The following is a 14,798-nucleotide window of genomic DNA, read 5'->3' as shown; positions in this document are numbered from 1 at the left end:
CCATTCTGCCCAGACTTGGAGCTGTGTAGAGAAAGGAGGCGAGCAGCATAGGTCGCAGCCGCCTGCAACCGACGGGCGCAACACCTTGAGGGCCTGGTATGCATGAGAGATTTTTGTTTGTAGTTGTGAAGAAGTAGCCTAGTAGTTGAAGCAGCAGCCTGGGAAGCCAGGAATCAATTACTACTTCTCCTACTCATACTCCTTGTAACCTTGGGCAAGTCACTTCACCCTCCATTGTGTTATTCTTGTCTACAATAATGCCAAGATGGTAATAAGCTGCTTTTCATGCAAATGCTTTGCAAATATATGCAAAGCAACTCATTATTAGGCAAATTCATGGTAATAAAATAACATGGATTTCCTAAAAAATTGCAAGCTGCATTATTTTCATGAAAGTTAGCTACAACTCTGGAGTTGTAGCTAATTTTCCCCGGGAGCATCAGGTTGTTAATGCACATCCCAATGCTCCCAGGCCAGTATGCTAAAGGACCAGAATGGCCAAATGAAGCCACTCCCAAAGTGTAACACATCCTGGGGGTCTTGTGAGACTTGCCTATCCCACCCCCACCCTGCCTGTTAACTATAGAGGTAGCCCCCGAAGCAAAAACACCTTAAAAGAGAAATGTTTTAAAATGCACTGTGCAGGCCCCTCCTCTCCATTCCTAATACTAGTCCTTTGTTCAAATTCTACCCCCAGCCTCTAGTCCAGAGCTTTCCAAACTGTGTGTCGGGACACGTTAGTGTGTCGCCTGCAGTGTGCAGGTGTGTCACGCAAGCCCGGTCAACTCTGATGCGAGTTTGGGCTTTTTTTTTTCTAGAGATTCACTTTTTTTTTTCAGTTTATGGGTTGCTTATTATTGGGTGATTTTTGCTGTCAATCGCGTTTTTTGGGGGGGCTTGGTGGGTGGAACGAGCCCAGCCATCCTTGCATTGGCTGCTGCTGCCAATGAGGCCTGGCCATGAGGAGTACTGACTGCAAGCAGCAGTGATCATGGAAGGGAGTGAAGCACTTAACTGGCAACAATCAAAAAGACGAGGTACATGAGTGTGGGGGCCAGACATGTGCTGGGGGGAGAGAGATGAGTGAGTGGGGGGCAAACGTGCTGGGGGGACAGACATGTGCTTGAGGGGGAGAGATATGAGTGTGTGGGGGCCAGACATGTGCTGGGGGGAGGAGAGAGATGAGTGTGTGGGGGACAGACAATTTGTTTTATTATTGTTTCTCATAAATTATAACAATAACATGAATCTTGGAATATATATTTTTAATATAAATTTAAGGTTTTCATGAGATAGGTTGTGTCGTGAAACATTTTATTTATGTATATATTTAAGGAAACATACATAAATTGTCGAAATATGTTTCGTTCGTTTAACCTTTAACCTCTGGTTTACTAGTAGACTGAATTACTGTGTCCCGAAATTATGTTTGTCTAAAAAGTGTGTCACCAACATGAAAAGTTTGGAAAGCTCTGCTCTAGTCCATCCCCCCCTCGCCCCAGCCTCTAGGGGCATAAGTTGAAAATGGGCCTGGCCAATGCCATTTTCCCAGGGACAGTTCAAGGCCTGGAGCCTAGAGGGTGCTCAGGGTTGACCAGAGGGGTTGGAGGGGGCATGGAGGCTGGGAAAGATGGGTAGGACTTGAACAAGGAGTTGGGAAGGGAGGGGAGGAGCTAGTGCCACACAATTTTAAAACATTTTTTTTAAATATATTCTGGCTTTGGGGCTACCTCTAGAGGCAGCAGAGGGGTGGGACAGGCAGGTCTCCCAAGAACCCCCAGGGTTTTGTTATACTTTGGGGGAGGTGTTCATTTGAACCACTCTGGCCCTTTAACAAGATGGCGGCGGGCCAAGGAGTTGCCATCATGCAGCATTTGTAGGACAACTAACACACATGATTTTTCATGGTATTTTATCCTTGGGGAGGGGGGGGGGGGGGAACACACTATTTCCTAAGCTGTAGTATGGAGAACTGCAACTTATAAAAGCCAGCAGTAGTTTCTTCTTCCAGGGGAAAATACCACAGTTTAGTACATATGAACATATTAAGAATTTAATCAATAGAACAAAGGTCCCCAAAATTCAGTCAAAATTAGTAGATAAATATAACAATATAACCTTCCTCAATGATATTTTGATTAATGATATATTAGACCTTCATACTAGGCGTCATCCGAAAAATTTAATTAAACATTTTAATTGTCTTATACATAATCATTGGTCTATTGAATTGTCCCACTTTCTTATTTTTTAGGTTTTCTTTGTAATTAAAACCTATGTATCAATTCAAAAATAGTCCAACTTATCTTGTGCAAAGTCAATCCTAACAAGAAAACGCCAAACAGTCACCACAGGATCATTTTTCTTCAAGAATGCCCGGCTCTCCTTAGCCAGGGACCCGTGTCGGATTAAGGAGAGCCGGGCATTCTTGAAGAAAAATGATCCTGTGGTGACTGTTTGGCGTTTTCTAGTTAGGACTGACTCTGACTCTGCACAAGATAAGTGGTTGGACTATTTTTGAATTGATACATTGTTTTTTTGTTTTTGTTTTTTTGCAATTAAAATCTAAGTGGAACAAATCTATAGACCCATACTGGGTCAGACTGAAGGTCCAAGCCCAGTATTCTGTTTCCAAACAAGGCCAATTCAGATCACAAGGACCTCCCAAACAGTAAATAGTTCTCTTGCTGCTATCGCACAGTGATTAATAGTGGCTATTCCTTAAGTCTACTTGAATAATAACAGTTTTTGGACTTCTTCTCCAGTAACTTGTCCAAACCTTTTTTAAACACAGCTACACTAGCTGCCTTAACCACATCCTCCAGCAATTAATTCCAGAGCTTAATTGTGCTTTGCATGAAAAAGAATTTTCTCCATTTTGTTTTGAATGTGCTACTTATTAACGTCCTGGAATGTCCCCTAGTCTTTGATTTTTTTGAAAAAGTAAATAACTGATTTACATTTACCAGTTGTATTCCACGCATGATTTTAGAGACCTCTCTCATATCCCCCGTCAGCTGTCTCTTCTCTAAGCTGAACAGCCGAAACCTGTTTAGCCTTTCCTCATAGGGAGCCGTTCCATGCCCTTTATCATTTTGGACGCCTTTCTCTGTACCTTCACTAATGTAACTACTTGATTGGGCAGGGTACTTGATTGTAACTTGCCTTCATCTTGGATTTGGAAAGACGAAATCCATATTGAAGGAGTGATATTCTATGAGCAATCTTGCTTCTATAGTATACAGTAGTCTATAGCTTGGATATATCCTTAGCAATCTAGAGCAGCATGAGGCAATCAGCCTCTATTTGTCAGCTTCTACTACACTATTATCAATGTAAATATATTTTTCACTGAAGAGCCACTGAGAAAAAGCCCAAAAGATAGGGCCAAATTAGGAAACCGTTATCCAAAAATTGTGCTATGGTTAGATTTTGAAGGCAATGAAGGATTTGTCATCTGCTTCCCCTGTGCTGTATCTCATAAGCCTAGACAACCCGCTGCTCTGCAGCTTACAACAGATCTTCCCCTGCCCACCCCACCATATCCAGACTGTCCTGTGTTGCTCCTTCCGCGTTCCCTTTTAGCTCTCAGGTAGAGTCGCTAACCAGCTTCATTGTTGGTTTTTTTTTTTAAGGACAACTCGATTCATCCCTGGTTTTATACCCCCACTGCATGCATGGACCTGCGATTCTGATTGATCTCCGTGCTGATTTCCTGAAGAAAAAGCAGGACCTCAAGTCCATGCAAGCAGTGGGGGTAAAACCAGGACTGAATGAACTTAAAATGCAGAGCTGGTTGGCATCCTTATTTCCAGCGTCCATTTGCTTTTTTTTTTTTTTTACATAGAGAAAATCCATTGAAATCCATTGGAGCTCTCCAAAAGGGGCCTGCTCCCCGCCGTCCTTCCTGCCGCTTCCAGGCGGCGTGCTGGCTGGGCTGCGCCACTCAAGACCGCCACCACGAGTCGCACTGCATCCGTTGTCCTTGTCCGGTCGAGTCCATCCACTCCAGAGGTGGCTGCGTGATGTGTTTCTGAGGTGTTAAATTTGAAACTGACTTGGAGGCCTGTTCTGGTTGAAAGCCAAACACCCATAATCTTATCTTCTTTCAGCTGTGAGCTCAGACTTTAGGGTGGATCCCTGAAATAATGCCTGTTCTGTGTTAACAGCAGAGGGTTATCCGTCTTTATTCACAAGCCCCATCGTATCGGAATCTTCTCGCTTAACAGCTGCTCCAAACTTTTATTGGAAAGCCAAAAAAAGCCTTCATTTTTTCTCAGTTACCACTTCAAACCCGTAGTATGGAGATGTAGGCTCCCTCCCCCCCCCCCCCCCCCCCCCTTTAGTAAATATATCACGAGATAAGACTCCTCTAAGTTTCATTTGCTTTATTTTTATGATTTATGTTTCCATGACAACGCGACAGTCTCCGTGATTAGCAGGGGCTTTTTACTGGCCTGCCTGCCGGGAGGACGCCGCGCGCTGTTACACGCCGCTCGGCCTCACCTCTCCCCCTCCTTCTTTTTCTCCCGGTGTTTTCGGCGTCCCGTTTTTTTTTTTATTTTTCCGTGAGTTTCACCCGAGGCAACGGTCTGACAGAGCATGCGGAGGTCCTGGAAGGGGACGACCGGCAGGGTTTCGCCGAGCATAAAAGTCAGGCTGCCTCCTGTGAGAGGTTCTTAGCAGGTCTCCTGGTGGCGCTGGCTCTGGTTTCACGTGATCTCATTTCTATTATAAAACGGCATTTAAAAGCCACTGTTGTGACACCTGAAGTGACCTGATCTAGCGGTTCAGTGCAAAAGAAATCCAGTGACTGGGTGGCCGGTGGCACAACTGTAAAAACAAGGATTTGGCTAGCCGTTGTCCTCAGCAGGAGGTTGCCCGACCACCCAGCTTCAGAGGTCCTGTGGCAGAAACTCGCCCAGTGACCGAGGACCCACCGAAAATAATTTACTTTTCATCAGTAAGAGGCCAAATGCCTGTCAAGGATGAGAGGGACGTTTGCAGCTCTGTATCTGGTTGTGTGCTTTTGCCGTCACTTGTAAGTGGTCCAAAGCTGAGAGTGCTTAATGCTGTAGCAAGGAGAACAGAAAATTGCAGGAGTTGGGAAATTTTGAGGTAGGATCTTAGCTCAAGCACTGGCTCAGTGTCACCATTGACATATCATTGTGTCTACCCATGCTTCATTTACCGTAACTCAGTGGGGTAAGATTAATAACCTTGTTCTTCCCATGGCTGCAGTCTGGATACCAGAAATGTCCTGCCAGTTTGTCATCCTAGAAGTGGCTGCATGCATGTTTTCAAAATAATCAAACTATAAAGTTGGTTGGATCCCCATTTAGATGAGAAGTGCTATATAAATCTAAAATAATTATCCTTAATGTAATTTTTTTTTCCACAAATGAGCCTTTTTTTTTTTTTTTTATCTTTGTGTGATTTTTCTAGACAGCAATTTCCTGCTGGCAAATGCCCAAGTCCACCGTGGCTTCCCCATTGTGTACTGCTCTGATGGCTTCTGTGACCTCACAGGCTTCGGGCGGACGGAGGTCATGCAGAAGAACTGCAGCTGCCGGTTCCTGTACGGCACCGAGACCAGCGACGCCGTCCTGCAGCGCATCGAGAAGGTCCTGGATGGCAAGCAGGAGTACCAGGCCGAAGTGTGCTTCTATAAAAAGGATGGTGAGTGAATGGACCCTGCAGACTGTGCTAGCAGGGCCGGTGCAAGGGGATTGGGCTCCCTAGGCACCTTCAGCCTTGCGCCGTCCCTAGCCACAGCCCCAGCTCCTCCCCCCCCCCCCCCCCCAAAAGAAAACTTACAAAATACCTGGTGGTCCAGGTGGGGGCCTGGGAGCGATCTGCCGCTCCCGGGGCCTCGGCTGCCGCTAACCAAAATGGCGCCGGTGGCCTTTAGTCCCTACCATGTGACAGAGGCTACCGGTGCCATTGGTTGGCCCCTGTCACATGGTAGGGGCTAAAGGCCACCGGCGCCATTTTGCTTAGTGGAAGCCGAGACTCCAGGAGCAGCAGATCGCTCCCGGGCCCTCCGCTGGACCACAAGGGGGGCATCGGGAGGGTGGCAGGGGCTGGCAGAATTTTGAAAGGGCACTTTTTGCCCTTTCAAAATTTTGCCGCCTGCCGCAGCGCCCCCTAAATTGCAGCGCCCTAGGCACAAGCCTAGCTCGCCTAGTGGTTCCTCTGGCCCTGTGTGCTAGGCACCCCTGTAGCTTACTCAGCTTCAGCAGTTAATTTAATCTAAACTTCCCTTAAAGTAACCCTACAAATTCAATAGAACTTCAGCCTAAGCAATGCCATTAATTCTGGCTTGAGCTCATTAGAGGTGCATTCCTACTAACTATGCCAGAAGTTCAACAGAAGTGCACCTGTGGGATCATTTCCCTGACTGCAAAACTTCTACAGCACGCCTTTATCACGACATGCGATGTTACCGTACAAATTTTGACCCAGAAGATACACCATTCAGTCATCAGCTACAGCCCAAATTAAATGGCACACAATCCCCAGATGTGAGGAAATCAGTCCATTTGTCTATCTCACGTAGATACCAGGGTTAGGGTCCTGCAGTGTAGCTAAATTCTTGGGTCGGGTCTCAAAAGAAAATGAATGAATCTGCTTCCCGTCTGTGCCAATAACAATGCCCCCTTTTCTGGAACTTTAAATTGTTGCTAAATGGTCTTGGGATTTTGGAATGTCACTCTCTTTTGGCTGCTATGTTCGATTTTACTGATTTCTGGTTCTTGGCTTATCCTTCGCTCTTCATTTTATGACACCCTGACCTTCATTATAAATCTGAGCGTTCGGTTCAGATTTTAGCTGTTACCCTGGCTTTTTTGGGCTTGCAGTTCAGATGCCTTTAAAATTTTTATTTCTGTTAATTATTTCCAAACTTTGTTAAACGCCTCTCCCAAGAGCCTACAAGGCAGCTGGTGTACATAATCGTGCATTCTTTCACTGCACTGCCCCCAGGGACCCAACCTGTTCTTAAACAGCCGCTTTGTGGAAAGGTCACATAGAGACACAAGAACAATTTGATGTCAAGCTTGAGCTAGGTGGATTTCTGCCTGTCTTGAGGCCCATTGAGAAAAAAAAAAATAATCCAAAGCAGACCTGCCAAAGTCTGAACATGAAGTTGTAAAATTCGGCAGGATGCCGGCTGATTTTGTGGATCTGCTTTGGGTTTCTCAGGATTGGCTGCAGATTTTGCCAGAAGTACAGTGTTTTCTATAAGAGTACCCTCAGACTGAGCTGATGAACCTGCAGGCTTTTCATGAGTTGGGCAAACCTCTAGTTGAGGTCCGAGTGCTAGATTCATTGAGCACCTTTCAGGGGACTTGAAGTTACGTAAAGCAAGCAGCATGAGGAATGGTATAGGACACTGTTTCCCAAACCTGTCCTCAAAGAAACTCCCAGCCAATCAAGTTTTCAGGCAACGTACAGGATATAATAGCATACGCTGTCTTAGTTATGTACAAATATATCTCAAACATATTCACTGTTGATATCTGGAAAATCTGACTGGCTGGAGTGCCTGAGAACAGGTTTAGGAATCACTAGTGTAGAGGATCAAAATCCCATCTCTTCTATCTTTGATTCCCAGTTTTTATGGCCAGGTTTATCTCACCAAAGGAAACCCTTAACACAGAATTTTCTGAAGTTACCCAAGTGTTATATTTAAGTGGGAATGGTTTCGTTAAGATTATTTAGAGCCTTAGATTTTTCTATATTCGTTTTTTAGTTTAGAAATTTTCAAACATTTTTTTACAGTCTCTCACAGGTCTCTGTCAGGCCTAATACTAGGACAAAAATAAGTGATACCCTGCATATGCCATCATCTTAATGACACCTGCAAATGCCTTCCCTCCTCGGTTGACAAAGATTCCATAGCCTCATGTAGCTGAACTGCTCCTAATAGAGGGCACATGGAAAAGACACAAAGAGAACAGTAAGGGGATGGCCTTACTTAATTTCTGATTGAATCCTAATGCTTTCCCCCCAACTACCCATTAACAATAGGGACACCATGCGCAGAGTGATAGAGACATGACAGACACTTAAATATCCCAGCAATGCTGTAATATCTCAGAACAGGACTGGTTAACTCTGAGTCACAAATAGGTTGTGTTTCAGGATATCCAGAATGTTCTATGCATGAGATATTTGCATATTATGGAGGCAGTGCATGCAAATCTATCTCATGAACATTTATTGTGGATATACTGAAAACTAGACATGTTTGTGGTTCTTGAGGATTGGAGTTGAGAAACCCTGTCTGAGAGTTTCAAAAAGGTAGCTATGGTAAACTCGATTGTAGGCCATTTTCTGATCTCTCCTAGTGCAATAGTTCTCGAACACAGGCCAAATTGTTGGTGATCCGCATACCTTTTATGGGACAGTTCTGCTTTGAGAGGATTAGGAATAGAGCCATTAGGTTAGATGATTCAGCAGAATCTTTCCTAGTATCTAACAGTAACTGTTTAGTGCCAATATGGGTCTCCAGTTTGTCTCGTGTTCCTCATTTTGTTTTTTTAATGTAACTATAGCAGATGATATTTCTACAGAAAGTCTGGCAAAAATCTTTTTCAGACAGAAATCCTTAACCAACATAACTTTAAACATCTTGTAGAATTCTGCCATTAGTCTCTCACTTCCCAGAGATCTCCTGCAGTGCATATAGGAGGTGCTATCACTGACTTACTCCATGATCTGGACCATGAGAGTCTTTAGGGCTGGCAATCTGGCTACTGAAATTTTCATCAGGATTTCCTGGGTCAGTATGGAATATCTTTTAAATAAGCTCTGTGTGGGACCGAGCGGCGATCCTCTGACACAAACCTGGACTGACTCCAGGTAGTACCGCTTCCCTCAGTACTCACACAGCTTCAATTACAGCTCACGGTTTGGACAGCAGCATTTTACAGGAGCTGCCTTCCTCCTGGAGATCTAGGCCTGGTCTGCTGATCTTAGCTAGGCTCAAACCTTGTATTCCCCAGTCTCTGGTCACACTCTCTGAGCTCTCCCTGCCCTGCAGGAACCTGCCCACAGAGCATACTCTCCTTAGGAGATTTAAGGTGGACCAGGCGTCTAGCCTGGTCTTGCACAGGTAAATAGGGGAACACTAGGGAAACTATCTAACACTGTGGTAGTGCTTCTGGTTCTGCATGTTACCCTCTGTGTACTATAATTTGATGATAAATTTAGTCTTTCTTTGAGGGTCTCAGACAGCTCAGAAGAGAGGATTCAGGAGTCTGGCTTTGGTTCCCGTCCATAGCTATTGGTGCATTTCTGTAGCTGCATGTAGGTTTTTGACCTTTGCTTTGACTTGATTATATATAAATCTGTATCAGTCTTTCCCACAATTCATGCCTGAGTGCATCCGATTAAGTCGAGGGTGGCCTACCTGTGGCTCCTTCATGTGCAGAATGCAGCTCTTGCTCTCCTGTCTCTATCACAACTGGGCAGCACTGCACAGAACAGGAGGGGAGATCCTGGGGATAGTAGTGCTGGGAAGAAGGTAGGGGAGGAGAGAGAGTGTGTGGGAGGGCAGGGAGGAGACACAGGGAATGGGAAGCAAGGGTGAAATAGAGAGGGGGGCTCAGGTGGGATATTGGTCCTGAACAGAGGGTAGGGAGATTGGAAGTAAAGTAGCACAAAGGATGGGATAAAAGATATTCCTTTGGGGCCACTGATCCTCCATTAGTGTTTTATGTGTGGTGCAGGATGTTACACTACGGCTGCCAAGAAACCGGCAGGGGGGAAAGGGAAGACTGAGAGAGTTTGGTGAGGACAGAGTGAAAAGACTGAGATAGAGACTGGTGAGGGGAGAATGAGAGAGTGAGAGAGAAATTGTGGGCACAGGGTGGGGGAGTTTGAGAGCAAGAGAGACTGGTGGGTACAACTTGTTACATGTAAGCTTTTATTTGCTATTCTCCTGTTCTTTGTAAACTGATGTGATGTACCTATGAACGTTAGTATAAAAAGGCATTAAATAAGTGGAAGGATTGAAAGAGAGAGCATGGTGGGAGTTTGAGAGAGGCTAATGAAAACAGGGAGGAGGAACTGAGAGAGAGTATTGCAGGCAGGATGGAATTGATTGAGAGATTGAAAGAGACTGATAGGGACAGGATGGGAGGATTAAGAGAGACAAGTCAGAACATGGTGAGGGAATAGAGAGAGAGAGATAGGTGGGGAAAGAGTGTGGGGATTGAGAGAGAGACTGGACGGAACAGAGTGGAAAAATTGAGAGACAGGTGGGGACAGGCTGGGGAAATTGTGTAAAAGACTGATAGGAGGACTGAGAGATTTGTAGGGACAAGTTGGGATTGAGGTAGAGTGACTACTGTGAGCCTGGAATAGGGTGGGGGATTGAGACACAGGCTTGTGAGGATACAGTAAGGGATTATGAGAAACTAGTGAGAACAGAGGGGAAGCATTGAGAGAGAGGAGATTGAAAGAAACTAGAGGGAAAATTGAAGACAGGAGACAGGATGGGAGGATTGACACTGACTGAGAGGTTGAGGGAAGTGAAAGACTGGTGGGGATTGGATGGGGAGATTGAAAGAGAGAGACAGACTGGTGGGGAAAAGTGGAAGGATTGAGAGTGACAGACTGCTGGGCACAGGCAGGGGGAATTGACAGGAAGAGAAAGAGAGAGAGAGAGGCCACTGGCAGGATTGAGAGTGACTGGATTGCTACAGGTGGAGGGATTGAATGGAAGAGAGACTGCTGGGAACAGAGTGTGGGGATTGAGCAAGAGAGACTGATAGGGACAGGATGAGAGGATTAAGAGTGACTGGTCAGAAGAGGGTGAGAAAATTGAGAGCGAGACTGGTGTTGTGCATCTATCTCCAATATTTGAAGTTAGCCATGCCATAGGACTGTTCTAAAGTTGACCGGATATACATATGAATATCCCAGTTAAGTTAGCCGGATAGTTATCTAACTAGCCACTCTGCAACTGAATATCGGCCTCATAAAATACAACCAAAGGACATACATCAAAATACACACACAGATGAATTATAAAACTGTAGTCTTAGAATGCCATTTTAAACCATGGTTCTACACAATTTCTCCAGATTCCACCTATCCCCTCAATAGTCTAATTCTTTAAAAGAGAATTCTACAAACTCTATCAGAATGTCATTCTTTTTTTTTTTTTTTAATACACGTTTTACATAGTTTCTGAAATTTCCTGTATTCTTCCTGCCCTCCCCGCCCCACTGATTTGATGACCCAACAAAAAAAATGGCCTCTTCTGAGTATAAAAACAATTTGTTTTCAGTTAAAGGAGGGTTTGATAATCGTAAGCCCTGAGACAAGCACAGGCCTCTGCTGGGGCAGTACCCCTTTAATCTAGCCTGCAAATACAGTGGGCATGTCCCATATATCACTCTCAGGCCGATGCAATACCACGTGCTCAGGCTAGCGCACAGGTTAACCCGTGGATGGACACACGTTTTGGGCATGCATGCATAACCCCTTATGCAATAAGGGGATCAGCACATCCAAAACACGCCTCCAAACCAGTGCGAAGCTAATAGCGCTCATCACATTTAAATGCCATGTTGCTAAGGCTATTAGCTATTTCCTCCCTTATGTAAAAAATAAATGTGCACCCAATGCGCACGTTTTTACTCTTAAAAAAATTAACGCCAGCCCTGGAGCTGGCGTTAAGTCTCGAGGAGCCCCAAAAGTTAACAGAAAAGCAGAAAATATTGCTCTTCTGTAGTTCCTCTGACTTTAACATAATGACGAAATTAAGTGGGAGGAACTGAAAAAAGGAGTGACATTAAAAAAATAAATAAATATAAAGTCGATGGCAATCAGGTTAGGAAAACGGATGCTAGTAAAATTGCGCGTCCGTTTTCCTAACCCGTGCACAGCCACTTCTCCTGGGCTCCTGATGCTGAGGAGGTGCTAGGAATGCACAATTTCCCCTAGCACCTCCTTTTTAACGCAGTGGCTCAATTGCCTACTGTGTCGCGTGCCCAGGAGAGGAGGATAGGTGCACGTTAGAAAAGCAGGTGCTCAATCAGGAGCGCCCATTTTTCGCGTGCCGATATTACATCGGCTTGTCTGTGTCCCAAAGTTAAGATCTTAAAACCAATTCTAAAAGCAACCAGTGTAGTTAGTTAAGAGCGGGTGAAACGTGATCAGATAATTTCAGGGGGATGGAAGAGAGGAGGATATCTGCCAAGGGTCAAGGTCTTAAGTGTGCCAATCACCAAGAGCATGTAAAAGAAAACTTGATTGGGATTCCAACAAAAAGTTTTTACTGAAGCACTTGTGCATTAAAATGAATCTGACCAGAATACACTTTTCATTTGGTTTTAAATTCACAATCCAGAAATAAATTATTGAATCGGCAATTTTGTGGTCCACCCTTTCTGTTATTGAAGGCTTTTATTCCTTTCTGAAATTTAGGGCCTCCTCCTGTTATTCCAGTTGGACTTTAGGTGCTATTAAGACTCTGAACAACAGAAACGACCTCCAGTTTAGGGTTCCTTATAAATGATACCTGAGTAATGCTAAGGATCTAGTTCTCTTCCACACCTCTGTTTCTCTTTTGTGCACTTAGGTCTGCCTTGATTCTCTGGTGTGTAGGCTGGGGATAAGCACCTGGTGGTTGCCACGTCTTCTTCTCTCTCTTACTTCCTCTGGAGTATCCTCACCTTCTCTAAATATTTTTGACATGCAGGCACAGACTCAGGAATCAGATGGGAAATAAGTTTCTAATCAAAAAAGAGAAAGGAGGAAGAGTGGAAAAAACTTCCTTTCAACTGAAGATCCAAAATAATCTACTCTAACCTCAAAAGATAAAAACCAGTCGGAAAGTCTCTTAAATCTCCAATTATCCTTGTACCACTGAACGCCCAGTTTTCTAAGAAAAATGGGACAGAATAAACACTCCCCTCCCTTAGACATTCACATGAAAAGACCGTGATTCCTCTAGGGGTCTTTGTCTTATATGGACACAAGGCCACACCCTTGTTAGGATCCCAGTGGAGCCCTTCAATCGTCAGCATATAACGTATACTTTAACCCAAAATCATTGTTCAAATGTGCCAAGGACTGCATAAAGACATTAAACAAAAATAGGGACCAGACTAAGCCCTGAGGAACTCCACAGTTTACACTCCAAGCCACAGATAATAACATTTTCCCTACATATTTTCTGCCCGGAGGTACAGCAATGCATTCCTTCATAGGAGAGTCTCACTCTGCTCTACTCTGCTTTCAGCTGATTTTGTTGCTTAGATCATTCACAAAATCAAAATGTACTTGTAGTTTTGTGGCCTTGTCTTTTTCTTTCTTGCAGGGACATAATCTCCATTTTCCAGCAAACTTTCTCTCTCTTTCAGAACTGACCTTAGGGGGCTGTGGGGCCCGGGGCAATTCAGCTGGAGCAGGCTCCTCCCTGCAAAGATTGAAGTGGGGTCACTGTACCTCCTGTCCAGTACTGGTACCTCCGCCCCGTGGGCTGCTGCAGCTCCTGGTCCGCTGGCTCTACTGAGCGATGTCAGACGATGGGAGCGCATCCACCATGGCAGCAATTTTGTGTAGCCTCGTCCTCAGCCCTGAGGACAGCCTGCTCTCTCCCCCATGTTCTCAGCAGCCTGAGTACTTGGTACTCTACGCCTGCATCCAGGCCTGCTCATGGCCTCTGGGCACTGACCCTCCTCCCCATGCAGGGCAAGCGTGAAGTGCATTGCGTATTGGGGGAGGGAGTGGCAGGGGAGGAGTGAGACACATTAACCTATACTGGAATGAAAGGGGATGTTGTAGGGCAGGACTAAGGTAGGAAGGACTTTTATAGTGTTCGGAGAATGCCTTGGGTCAGGATTAAGGTGCACTAGGGCTTTCTATAAATGGAGAGCAATTCTGAGAGGGATGCTTAAATTATTGTCAGAATACCACCCCAAAGCCACTCTCCACCTATTTTCCCCTTTCTTTTTCTCAGGGACGCCTTTCTGGTGTCTGCTGGACATCGTCCCGATCAAGAATGAAAAAGGTGAAGTTGTCTTGTTCCTCTTCTCCTTCAAAGATCTCTCGGAGGGCCGAAAGAAACCTCAGCAGAACGACAAGAAAGAAGGTAATAAGCTCCCTGCTGATTAGGGCTGTGATGTTCGGTGAGCAAGAGCAGGAATGATCGGATGAATAACATGGCAGAAAACCAAATATTTGCTGTAACCAGGTTTTCAAACTCTGGAAGTTCTGTGCAAAGCGTCTTACTTTGAATAATAAGCACTGTAACCCCTTCCCATAGAAACCCACCCTGTACAGACCAAGGGGACACATTCAGGTGCTGCAGAGTCCAACCCAAGACCAGCCTCTGGGCACTGTGAACTGGTCGGTTGCCCGGGGCATCGTAAGACAAAAAGCACCTTGGTTGCTGCCAGCATCACCCGATGGGCGGGGCAGCAGTGGTGGTAATAGGTGCTCAGTATAAGATCAGGCTAGAGGATGCTAAGACTCCCCAAGACCAGGTGGGGGTGGGCTCTGTGCAGCAGAGGAAATTGATGCGCTATTAAGTGCCATTTCTGATGGCTGTGGGGGGCAAAGAAGAGCTGGGACGGCCTCAAGGGTGGAGTGGGGAAACTGAAAATACCTGGGGCACAGAGCAGGAGGCCTATATCATGTGGGGCAATGAGAGGGAAGGAGAGGGAGACTGTACATGGGGTGATAGGGGCAGGGAAAAGGATACCTGCATGGGGAGGTTGTGGTGGGGGAGAGGGAGACCAACATAGGGTGTTGGTGGTGGACAAGGAGACTGTACATGG

The 14,798-nt window shown here is 45.4% G+C and overlaps 1 protein-coding gene across 1 annotated transcript in view; it reads left to right on the top strand.

Annotated features, from left to right (window-relative positions):
• The window catches only part of KCNH4 (potassium voltage-gated channel subfamily H member 4), a 305,039-nt gene that overhangs the window by 164,797 nt on the left and 125,444 nt on the right, over nt 1-14,798 (top strand). Inside the window, exons 2-3 of the mRNA XM_029572244.1 lie at nt 5,446-5,679; nt 13,979-14,110. Of these exons, the coding sequence (XP_029428104.1) occupies nt 5,446-5,679; nt 13,979-14,110 (366 nt within the window). The remainder of the gene's footprint in view (nt 1-5,445; nt 5,680-13,978; nt 14,111-14,798) is intronic.

The sequence above is a fragment of the Rhinatrema bivittatum genome, chromosome 12 (assembly GCF_901001135.1).
Source record: "Rhinatrema bivittatum chromosome 12, aRhiBiv1.1, whole genome shotgun sequence".
In the NCBI taxonomy this organism is placed as follows: Eukaryota; Metazoa; Chordata; class Amphibia; order Gymnophiona; family Rhinatrematidae; genus Rhinatrema; species Rhinatrema bivittatum.
The sequence above is the reverse complement of the archived record's forward strand: the minus strand, read 5'-3'. Positions and strand labels throughout refer to the sequence as shown.